The following is a 12,055-nucleotide window of genomic DNA, read 5'->3' as shown; positions in this document are numbered from 1 at the left end:
ACTGTGTTGTTACTTAACGTATGCCTTTTCCCTCCATTCCTCCCCTCAGTAATGTTTTCTTCCCTTTGTTGTTTGCATAGAGAGGCAGAAATAATGTTGACTTCAAAGTTCTTTTTCACTGTATGGTCATGAAACAGCAAACCAAGTATGGCAATGTTGTGCATCCTCTCTCTCTCTCTCTCTCTCTCTCTCTCTCTCTCTCTCCCTCTCTTCTCCTGCTATCCACATCATGTCAACGATGTAACTAATGCTGCTCGGCTGATGGCTGTAATTAATGAAATCATGAAGCCTCTATTAGTTTTAGTATATTGTTTAACGCCCTGAAGCAGCTGGCTTGCCAAAGGCGGGCACTGAGGGTCTTTCCATGCCCCGCCCCCTTTCCCCTGCCATGTCTTTGGACAAGGGATATCCTTAATTGTTATAAGATGAAATATTAAACTTTGATTAGGCAAAGCTGTTTACTATAAAACTGTGACAGCCATCATAAATTGCAAGGGCAAGAGTTTTTTTTTTACTAGGTCGTAAAGAGGCCAAAATCCCTGTGACGGTGTGAGACATTAAACAGGCCGAGCCTTCACAAACGCAGAGGAGCTCTTTAATGAGCTCGGAAGCTGGCTCGGCGTTTCCTCTCAGTAGGCTGTCTGTCTTTGATTTGGGCCCATTATCGCCCACAAACAGGCCGCCGACACCAGCGCTGCAGCCATTTTGTGTGCAGATGTGAATGGCCCTGCTTCACCAGAGGGGCCCTGCCCCCAAACCCTGCATCTCCACTCGCCACCCCCCCCCCCAGCTCCCCCCACCCCCAACCACCCGTGTCGCTGCACACTCGCACACAGAAACACTGATTCATGCCCGCTCCTTTTCCTACTTTATGTAAACCCAAAACATCTGCGCCTGCCAAGAGAGCTTTGTGAAAACACTCGCAAAAAGTACCTGCAAATGGTTTGTGTATTTGTGGAATAGGAATGAGTTACTGTCACTTGTAATTAGCCAGTTTCAAAATAGAGAGCCAGTATTGGCTCGCGAACAGACGCACAAAGTCCCATTCATACATGGGGCAACATTCCCTGTTCCCTCCCTCCGGCCGCTGCTGCTCAGCTTACTGACTGCATTCCCATGTGTTCAAGTCATCATCACAGACATTTTTTCTTCATATAATAACAGATTTTTTGTATACGGCAAATTCCAATTGAGATTATTCAATAAGGCATAAGCTCTGCCAGGGAAAAGGTTTCCTCCCATCGGTTCAGCGTGTCGAGGCTGCTCTGTCCTGAATTAGCTCCTTAGCATTGCAAACGCCATCAGCTTCATTTAGCTCCAGTCGTAAAAGACAGACATGCAACAGGCTTCATATATTCATATTCTCTCTATGAGGTTATGCAAAAAGAATTGGCCTGCTTTTTGTTCAGTTTTGTTTTTTTGTTTTTTTTTGTCTAAATTGTGATTTTGAAGTCTGGTTTTCACTCAAAAAAAGGCTGCATGTCTCCACATTCTCCCATTGGGAGCTGCTGTTAAAAAAAAAAGAAAGAAAGAAAAGAAAGAAAGTCATAGCAGTCAAAAGCGATTCGATTCACATTTCTGCAAATTTTCCAGTGAATACAAACAACTGGTCTGGTTTTAAAATGCTCTGATTCTCCGAGCTGGGCCTCCATGCCAAACCTCTGTATGCTCAATTGGAAAATCATGCAGGCTACCTTCATGTTGGCAGTCTGCTAAAGCGCTCGTATTGTGAGTAATTTAACTGCCTATCTGACCATGCAGTTTAAGTCAACCCATGACCAGTGCAAGCCAGCTGCTTTGCTCCAGGGCTTATTATTCTGGATCAAAACCCTGTTTATTACCAGTTACAGATGTTGATCATGTGTTTTGTTTTCGTCACGTAAAAATAATGAGATGCTATTATTAAAAATACTTTTACATGAAGGGTTTTCATGAAGCAGATCATTTGGTGGCCTAATTCTTTTTCCTCTCTTATTTCTTCCAGTTCGACAAATACAGCCCCAAACTGGACAATCCCTTCATCAGACATTCAAACGTGAGTTTCTTTTCGTCCTTCGAAATTGTATTTGTTTTTGCGTTTGCCAAATCAAATATTTGATATGTTTGAATGTTGCTGTGAGAGCATTCCCCGTGGTTGTGTTGGAGTCCTGTACGTATCTCTGTCTGATTTGTGTCTTTTCTCCCATCCTCCTGTTTTTTCTCCCAGTTCTTCCCGTCCTACCCCCCCACCATGCCAGGCATGGCCCCGCTGCTGCCACACTCAGGACCCTTCAGCTCGCTGCAAGGAGCCTTCCAGCCCAAGGTTAGCCCCTCACCCTCACCCTCCACCCGTCATCTACCAACACAATTATTTTCAAGCTTCTGTACGTTTGAAACAGTCACTCATCCAAATGTTTGCCATGCGTGTCTTGACTTTTGTATCCTTCATGAAATGACACGTATCGTATGTCAGCGTAAAGAAAGGATTTAAAGATCCTCCTGTATGTAAGGAGTGCCAAGACTTAGCACGGGTCAAAGTGGCTACACACACTCACCACCCCGAACGCAGCTTCCTGTCCTCACCAGAGACACTAAGTGTCATAAAGGAGTGTTCTTAAAGGGTATACCTGGAGATGTGAAACAGCATCCTAATAACTCTCACCCCATCGCATTCAAATCCAAAAGTCCATCTAAAATACTCTGACCTGACTGGAACTGAACCGGGGTCAGCGATGTGTGCCGCCCCGAGCCAAGACGGGACAGAGATGATGTCAGTCAGCTTTGGGAGAGGTGATGCTGTGGGGATATGAGGGACGGCATTAGTGGGAGGGTGTGAGCATGTCTGGCAGATGCCCAGCGGCTGTGACCCGGTGTAAGCCACCAATCAAAGCTGGCCTAAATCTGCCGCTCCTATTCCCAGGGGGCTCGCTCATGGAGGGGCCCTTTTGTGGAAGGCCCTTCCAGATGGTTCAAGGAACACTCTTCTGCGTCCAAAGCCCCTGCTACGTATTCTTGGAGAGGAGCTTGTTTGGTTGGGGGGTCGGAGGCGGAGGGGGTCTGTTGCTCGGTGCTGGTGACCCGGGTCACCCTGCAGTGATGTGGGGATGGATTAATAAGACTGATCTAGGCACTTAGAGGGGAGATGGCAGAGATCAGAGATGTTACTCTGGCATGGCTCAGCGCTGCGGCATCATCGCCGTTTATCTCCTGACGTCAGCCATACAGTAGCATCGTCGAGGATTAGTGAGCTGCAGTGAGCTGAAGGAGATATACGGGGAAAGTGATCCTGTTATCACAACCTCGAGGATCTTCCTCCTCCAAGTTCTCACGTCGCCACGCCACGGAATTCCACCTTGACTTGTACTGCTGTATATCTGGGTCGTATGAGAGGACAGTGAGACAGCTGGAGTATGATTTAGGATTAGAACAGTGACAGTGACATATATATATATATATATATATATATATATATATATGATGATTTTTCAGATTGAAAATCATTATATGAGGTCAAAATACCTCGTCAACAATATATTATTATATTAATACAGAATTGAATTGAATTGAAATTAAATGAGATCAGACATTGTGTTTTAACTGCCGTAGATCTGGTTGATCACCACGCCTCCTTCTCTCTGTCTTTCTCTGTTAGTCATCTAACCCCATCGACGTGGGGGGCCGTCCCGGAGGAGTACCTCACACGCTCCTCCAGAAGGATCCGCGGGTAAGCATCAGGCCGGCCGCATCCTGACCGTCTGCTCCTCCTCTGTTGCATACATACCCAACGTGTGTCAGAGATGTGAATGCATTATTTGCTGGGACACATCCACACACCAGTGACTGAAAGAGTGAATGCAACGTTCCAGTGTACACTGAGCCTCCCAACGCTGCACATTTTGGCTTTTTATCTTTGTTGTTAATGATAACGATTGTCTGTTTGTCCACACAGATAACAGATCCGTTCAGGACAGCTGTTCGGGTAAGTGGTTGCCTTCTCTATCTTTTGTTAAATGTTTCATCTCTCTGGCCAGGCCACAAAGTCTGAAACTGCAAATTCTTCAGCAAACCCTGATCAACGAGATTCAGGGCTGCATTAAAGGATCGCTTTGAGGTCTTTGAGCTAAAGTCAGGGTTAGATTTTTCTTAATCCGTTGCCTGGTTGAAAAATTCTGATGAGTTCCCACTTTGTAGTTTGGCCAGAAAAATCTCAATGCCAGAATCCATTTTTAGCTCCCTATAGCAAAGCCAGCAGGCTAACCTCAGTTTCTCTCTAAATTTTTAGAAACCTGGCAAGTGGTGCGCAGTGCATGTCCAGATCGCATGGCAGATCTACCACCACCAGCAGAAAATGAAGGTGCGTGAGACGGATAACGATGTCTTTCAGGAATCTTGCTGTCATGTAAAACCAGCTATTGGTAATACAATGCGTGGGGCTGATCATGTCAGAGTTGGACCTGTAAAGTAATCTATAACCGTGTTGCTGGATTCAGAAAGACCATCTGGGTGGGAAAAGGCAGATAACGTAAAAGGAAGAGAATGCTGTAAAAGTTAAAACATGACAAAAGTCTCCTTTGTGACATTTCATACAGTACAATGGTTGAAAAAGCAGACGTAAAGGCTCTGTGCATGGCTATTTCCACCTCCAGAGAAAGATCATAAACCGCCACATTTATAGCACTCAATTGACAATTTGATCACAGACCAAAAACAAAAACATGTTTGTGTGGAAACCTATCACTGCTAGAGGATTGTGTGGCCTTGCCATGGAGATCCTCTGCTAATGCCTCTGGCCTGGTGGTGTCGGTCCTTCTTGGGCTTTGAACCCCCGTTGCCAAGGATTTAGTCTCCCTAATCAGCTTACATGTATTTGTTATAATACAGTTGGTCAGAATTGGAGACATGGAGCCATTGTTGATGTATCTGTCTTCCTCTGATCTCTCACCCAGTGTAGCCGAGGAGAAATCCCTCTCACTCTGCCATCGGAAATGTTTGGTACTGTTGTCGACGACCTAATTTTCTTTGTCTTGTCTCCCTTGCCTTTTGTCTGCCTCTCTCGACTACAGCAAATGCAGCTAGATCCTCACAAACTAGACATGAACGGGAAGCTGGACCTGTTCAGTCGACCCCAAGCTCCAGGAGTCTTCCCAGGGTTCCCATACACTCATGAACTGGCACGACCCCTCTTCTCTTCCACAGGTCAGTAGGGGCTCCCAGTACATCCTGCCGGGTGATGAACTGAATCCTTCCAAGACAAATTGTTCCAAACACTCAAATCATCTCAAAGCTCCCAGAGCCATGTTTTGCCTGAAATGGACATTTATAGCAGACTTGTTCCTACACGCTGTAATGAAAAGGCCTCCTTTATTTACTCTGCTCTCGTGTAGTGTTCTCTTAATTATAGTGGCTTTGCAGCAAATGTTTTGCCGGTGAAGGAAGTCAGATATGCGTATGAATATGGATGACTCTTAGTGAGGTAATTGACTGATTTGCCCTGCATTGGAGGGCAACGGAGAGGCGAGCGGCCTTTGACTGGTAATTATGCAGCGGCGTGTCAGAGGCGCCGCCGTAATTGGTTCTTTCAGTAACGATTCATGGAGTAGGGGAGGCGGTTTTGTGAAAGAGGCCAGCCTGTTGCACAATAAGGAACTGCCCTCAATAAGCAACTATAAACTCACACACAATCACGCCATGAAAGCGGAATATCACCGGCTAATTTGCTCTGTGGCGTTGCTCATCGAGCTGCATGCTGGTCATGCTGCTGCAGGGACAATGTTGTTTTACCTTGACTCACATCTTATCGATGGAGGATTTTCTTTGTCTCTGCTTGACTAGCTGGAGTCACTGGATACTAATAAGACATATATGATAATCTAATATTATATCCTCTGTGCTGACAGGCTCCGGCCACCCCGCTCCCTCCCCATACGGCCACGTCCCCCACCCCAGCGGCTTCCTGCCTCCTAGCCATTTGGCAGGTAAGTGTAAGTAATCCCCATGTTTCAATCTTGTTCTACATGTATCTCCTCTTTCTCTCTTTTACATTCATGTACACACATTACAAGCCACCAGAGTGTAGTTTGAAACCTCGTTATTTCCAACCTGATTTTAAGGTTAACACTGGTCCGGTTGGCCACTGTAGTCAGACGGCTGTGGCAGTTCTTGAGCAAACTGGAAGTTCACTGTAATGGGAAATGTAGCCATCATATAATGAGGCGGTGTGATTCATAACGCAGCCTTTAATGACTCTGGGTTCATTAAAAAGACTAAGCTAGACTCCTATTCATTCATTCTCCCTCATTTGTTTGCACAAACTATACACAGTGCACCAGCACATACAGCGTGACTCTATTTTCTATATGCTTGCATTCATTCTGAGGAATAATGGAGGGGAGTTAATGATTATGGATTTATTTGTGCATATAATTATGTTTTTACGCATTCATTTATTTTCCAGTTTTCTATCGGAGACACTGTTTTGGTTCAGAGTGGAAAGTTGATTTCATGGAATAAGCCCTTGAGTCGATTCATTTTGTGCTTATGAATTCACGGTGCCGTGAGTTGGGAGATTTAGCCAACCAAATTTTCCTGACCAAGGAATTTGTGTGTGAGGCGGAGAGGATTTCTTCATTGTTGTCTTTTCTAATGTATTAACAAGCCCCGGAGCTGAAAATCCTTAAACCCTAATCTGTTGTTAAGTCCTGCATTTCCTGATGGATTTTTTTTGGCAAATTAAAATGGGGCCGCAAAATTATCAGTTGATGAATGTTGTCGGGGTAAATGTTTGTGTTGTTCCTGTAAATTTGGAGGCTCTGGTGTGCGTCATTGGAGCCCGCAGTGGCGGCCGTCAGACGCCGATCTCCAATTAAATGTGGTCTGTCTAGCCTAATTTTTACAGCTTCTAATCCCCTTGTCCTACCACTATTGTCTATTTTCAGCTCAGCTCCCACAACTCCAAAGTAATTTCCCCATTAGGCAGTGTTCCTCCGCTAGCAGGGTCAGGGACACTCCAGTTAGTGGCAGTGGATCTAGCATTCAGGCGACCTGGCTCCTGCAGGATGACCAGGCAGAGAGCTAGATGGCAGCGCTAAAAAAAAAACAACACAGCTCGCTTGTAAGAGAAAAGCCGAGTGGAACGGGTTGGTGTTGGGGTGAGCACCGCTAGCCAGCCCCCTCCCCCCTTTTTGCTAATCCCTGTTTGGCATTTTACAGATCCTTTCAGTCGCTCCAGTTCCTATGGCGGCCTCGGCAACCTTTCAAGCAGTGCCTTCGGAGGATTAGGCAACCCCTCGCTTGGTAAGCGCTGGCCCCCTATCCTCCTCCACCGCTCCCCCTTTCAATCTGGCCCCTGTGGCCAGTAACAGAACAGAGCAGAGTAGCGTTAGACCACAGGGAGAGCCAGGAGGGGAGAGAAAAAAATCAAGACACTTAGCTCTAGTTTCTGTGTCAAAACAGCCCTAGCCCAGGGAGGCCTAACCAGGCAGCACAACGCACCACAGCAAACCTCCTCCCAGTCTCCACGTCCTCCACCACCATGTCCCCACCAGTCTGGCTCTAATCTGGCTGCGCTGCTGCCAACAGGCACTCTCAGGTCCGCTGTTTGGTGGCAATTCATCTATTAATTATTTGACAAACCCCTTCTGCACCACCACGGAGGGCTCTCTCTACTCCCCCTGCGTCATTCTCTCTGTGCCTTTCTCTCCTTCTCTTCATCCCCTCCCACCTTTGTGTGCCAAATCGGTCACCATGTTGTGAAAATGGATGTGATTGGAATAGACATGCTGTGGAATGCTAAGGTTTCCTTTGGCTTTTCGCAGCCCTCGACTCCAGAGGGCAAGTGAGTCTCCCCTGTTCACCCAGTGCAAAAAGGGAGGGGGGGTGGGGGGAGCCCTTTAGCACAAAAGCAAATGAGTAGGTTTTTTTTCTCTCTCTGGTGGGGGGAGCCATTAACCTCTAACTCTTTCAAAGCAGCTTCAGTGAGAGAACCTCCAGAGACAAAGACAAAAGCCGCTTTTGTTGTCGAGTCTTTCTCATCTTATGTGTCCTCAAGAAGGTTTCGTGCCCAATTAACTTACAGTGGGTCCCACGCCTGTCCCCCCTTCCCTCCAGGGTCCAACAGCATGTTTGGCAGCAAGGAGGGGCCAGGAGGACTGCCCACGTTTGGCAGCCCCCACCACGACACCTGGAACAGACTCCGACGCACACCGCCATCTTTCCCCACCCCGCCGCAGTGGCCCAAAACCGCAGACGCCGAGAGGAGCAGCTCAGCCAACAGTCACGAGAGGGAGCGGGAGAGAGAGCGAGAAAGGGAGAGGGAAAAAGAGAAAAGAGACTCGTCCATCGGCAAAGAGGAGAAGGATAAAGACAGGTGAGATGTTTCTGCAACAATGCAATTATGATCCTTTTTAACTATCATCACAAATTCAGCGATTTTTGACCTGAAACTTCACTTCACTAATGTTTCAAAGGACAGAAAGTGTACATTTTCATATACGTGACTCCCCCCGAAAATCCTCAAATACATGAGCACAAGTCTGAACACGTGGCCACAGAGATGATCCCTGTTCCAGCTCTTCTTAGCATATATACGAGATGATTATTATGTTTGGAATCAGCCATATCAGGTCTAGAGATAGAAAGATCCATTGTCAAAGACAAAAAAAGTGTGACGGTTCTCCAGTCCATTAGTTGTATCTGTGAGAAACGGAAATAAATTGAATTCTTGGATCCAACAAGGTAACAGACACAACTCAAACAGGCAACGAGCAGCTCGGAGAGAAGCTATCAGTCCAAAATCAATTCTCTGTGGACGAGCAAAACGTAGGCTTCACTCAAATCTAAAGGCAGTAATCAGTTTAATTCTAACTCTAACTGATTTTATTGTGGAATGTATAATCACGGTAAATCATCCCTGAATACAATCCACCCACAGGACACTTGTTTTAACTGGCGCTAACTAATTATGTCGTTACAGGGATTCTGTGGATCGCAATCGCCACTCCAACCGCTCATCTCCTGCCTCCGCACCTGTCAGCTACCAGATCAGCAGCCTGATCCGCTCAAACAGCCAGAACTCCTGTGATTCAGGGCGACATCACAGCGGCAGTGTAGACCGGGTCCGGGAGGCGGAGAAGGAGCTGCTGGAGCGCCACAGAGAGTCTTCCGTGCTGGCTGACGTGAAGGTGAAGGAGAGCCGCTCGCCTGGCAAGGAGATGCTCGAGAGGAGGTCCTCGGAAGACTCCATCAAACCCATTCAGCGTTCTCCTTCCCCGTTCAAGACGGTGATCAATGAGCAGGGCATGAAGATGGCAGGCGGGCCCCCGCCGACACTCAAGGACAGCGAGAGGAAAGAGCCGCCGTCTGCGGAGCTCCTCCACAAGGTGAAAAATGACATGAAGATTAAGGAGGAGAGGAAGGAGGAGCAGGAGGTCATGGTGGTGAGTTCGGAGCCCGCCCCCCAACCGCCAGCCCAAGCTCTTCCTGCTCAAATCGGCCAGCCTGTGAACCCGCACCACCACCACCCACCTTTGTCCCACCAGCACCCTCTTCCCTCCCCGCGTGGCAGCGACATTCCTGCACCGGGCATGCACGGTGTCCCCATGGCACACTCACTGCCCCTCTCCATGAGTGCCATGCCCCAGATGGGCAGCCTAAATGTGCTGGACCGGGCGCGCATGGCTCCCTTCATGGGAGTGAGCCCGCTGGCAGGGAGAGAACGCCTCCCCCACCCGGCCTTCCCATGGGATCCACTTAGAGAGGCCTACCGCAGCCTGGACCTGCAGCGGCGCATGGACTTCCAGCTGCGGGCCGAGCAAGGACACCGCTTCCCCAGCGTGTACGAACAGGAGCGAGCGTACCGTGAAAGGGAGGCTCACGACTACTCCCACCACGAGCACTTGTTGGAGGTGCGCAGGGAGCACGAGAGGATGAGACAGCAGGCGGAGGAGCGAGAGCGCCTCCACCTGAGGGAGGAGCTGGACCGAGCACGTCTCCACCAGCTGCACCAGTCCCCCATGGAGGGCCATCTACCCCACATGCCTCCCTTTATGCCCCACCTAGGCGGCATGCCCTACCCCAGACTCAGCCCCTCCACAGGACACAACGGCCCTCTGAACAGAACACCCCCTACCGCCGCACTCAGTGCGCCCCCGCCCCTCGTGCCAGCTGGCAGTGCCAGGCCAGCCTCACCAAGGAGGACTACCCCCCTCACCTCCACCCAGGACCCACGGGACTACTCCCCGTCTCGTAACCCCAAAGAGGTAGAGGCTCGGTAGCTCCTTAGAAAAGTGCACAAAGTCTTACTAGACACACAAGCCCCGCTCCCCGAATCTGAAATCTTTTTTCTGAACAAAATGCACTGCTCTTCACCAGAGAAGAGCAAACCTCCCTAAGGGAAAGGGTATGATTGTACAAAGTAAAGGTGTGTAAGGCTGATTAAGCACATGCCATGACTTTATTTTTAGTGGACTGGAGGTTGAATAATGTCGGTAAAGAGAACATAAAAATGTGTATGTTTATATCCGACTTAAATATTTGATAATTATTAATATATTAATCAAATACCTTTTTTCAGCTTTGGGCGAAAAGAGAGGTCCTGAAATGAGTTTGTACATTTCCTATCCTTGTTCCATGTATAGATATCATTTCTATGAATTTCATGTATTTTGTGCATTAGTCATGCCTTTTACAATATTTATCCCAGTTGATTGTGAGACATATCCATTATGACCCACTGTAAAGACTGGATTTGGTTTCAACCTTCAGTAATTTAACCTCATGGTACCAGGATATCCTCAACGATGACAATGTACAATGTTACATTACCGATTTGTTTTGTTCATTTGTTTTTGCCTTTGAGATATGCAGATAAATATATATTATGAGGTCCTTGTTCAGTCTCTGTAAAGAAAACTAATGTAAATAACTTGTTGATATTCCTTTGCTGCAAAATTACCGTGTAAATTTATTAGTCTTTTTAACCATTTCTAGAAAAACAAAATGAAATGAAACATGGGGAATCATTTCCCTGATGAATTTCCTGACAACAGACAAGCCTGGCCAATGGATGAGAAGTATGACAGGAGGGTGTTGCAAAGGGGGCCTAGAAGGATCATCTGCAATCTATGCAAAGCAGCACACAGCACCCTAATGAAGAGATCACCCGGAGGGAGCAGACGCTACTGGTGATACTGAAAGAAACTTGGATGAACACATGTTTATAAACAATGTTGATATGTGATAAATGATGGAGTTATTAAAAGACTTCCAAGTCAAAAACTGGACCATCCCCAGACAGAAAAGAAGGACACTTTTTAGTGGGCGGCAAAAGGACTTTCTCTGTCAACCTTGTGGTGTTGTGCAGTTGTTTTTCTTAGACTCTTGTATACAAAACAAGTAGAGTTTTAGGCGTGCAAAAAAAATGAAAATGAACATTCTTGGTTTAAAATGTACGGAATAAAGTTTGGACCTAATGTCACACATGTGTTGCTAGTCGTTCATCGTGGCACTCGTTGTCAGTGCTGAATACAAACACAGAATTTGTCTGTGAGCCAAACTCACCGAGTGGAATGTTGATGTGAGTTTGATGTGTTTGCCAATAATGCTTGTGCCTCAGTTTTACACATTTAGAGTATTATTTGCTCATCTGATATCAAGCTATCACTTTGAAATCCTAGAGGCAACAGACTCGACCGACAGAGTAGCCTATGCCATGAGATCATTTGACCATAATCTGTCATACATGGGCTGCAGAGCTCTTCAGAGGGGATCGATGAGATCGGGCCAAGGCAATACAGGGAGGGACTAATAGGACATTGATTTTGTATGAAAGCAGGTTTTGAGTGTTTGTGTTGCAGGTAACCGGTATTGACTGGCAGCCCGGCCGCATATTGACCTGCGGTCTGGACTCATTAAGAGGAGCAATGCCTGGGAGGCAGGCTGTCGGGGGGCAGAGGATCCTCTCTCTTCTCATACGCCTCAACCCCCCCCCCCCCCCCCCCCACCTCTACTTGAGCACACCACTCATCTGCTTTTCTAATGAGGCCGGAAGGCACTCTGGAGTGGGCCACGGAGGGAGCCC

At 47.4% G+C, this 12,055-nt stretch overlaps 1 protein-coding gene across 10 annotated transcripts in view; it reads left to right on the top strand.

Annotated features, from left to right (window-relative positions):
* Window positions 1-11,452, top strand: part of fbrsl1 (fibrosin-like 1) — a 320,464-nt gene extending 309,012 nt beyond the window's left edge. For 5 of the 10 annotated variants that reach the window (XM_084024105.1, XM_084024104.1, XM_084024103.1 and 2 more), the window contains 10 exons: window positions 1,985-2,035; window positions 2,207-2,302; window positions 3,632-3,703; window positions 3,929-3,958; window positions 4,262-4,333; window positions 5,043-5,175; window positions 5,877-5,960; window positions 7,189-7,272; window positions 8,086-8,344; window positions 8,951-11,452. In XM_084024105.1, the coding sequence (XP_083880231.1) occupies window positions 1,985-2,035; window positions 2,207-2,302; window positions 3,632-3,703; window positions 3,929-3,958; window positions 4,262-4,333; window positions 5,043-5,175; window positions 5,877-5,960; window positions 7,189-7,272; window positions 8,086-8,344; window positions 8,951-10,250 (2,181 nt within the window). In that variant the 3' untranslated portion in view covers window positions 10,251-11,452. The remainder of the gene's footprint in view (window positions 1-1,984; window positions 2,036-2,206; window positions 2,303-3,631; window positions 3,704-3,928; window positions 3,959-4,261; window positions 4,334-5,042; window positions 5,176-5,876; window positions 5,961-7,188; window positions 7,273-8,085; window positions 8,345-8,950) is intronic. The other 5 variants (XM_084024101.1, XM_084024102.1, XM_084024106.1 and 2 more) reach the window with 4 other exon arrangements.
* Window positions 11,453-12,055: the final 603 nt, after the last annotated feature.

This window comes from Eutrigla gurnardus, assembly GCF_963514095.1.
Source record: "Eutrigla gurnardus genome assembly, chromosome: 13".
In the NCBI taxonomy this organism is placed as follows: domain Eukaryota; kingdom Metazoa; phylum Chordata; class Actinopteri; order Perciformes; family Triglidae; genus Eutrigla; species Eutrigla gurnardus.
The sequence above is the reverse complement of the archived record's forward strand: the minus strand, read 5'-3'. Positions and strand labels throughout refer to the sequence as shown.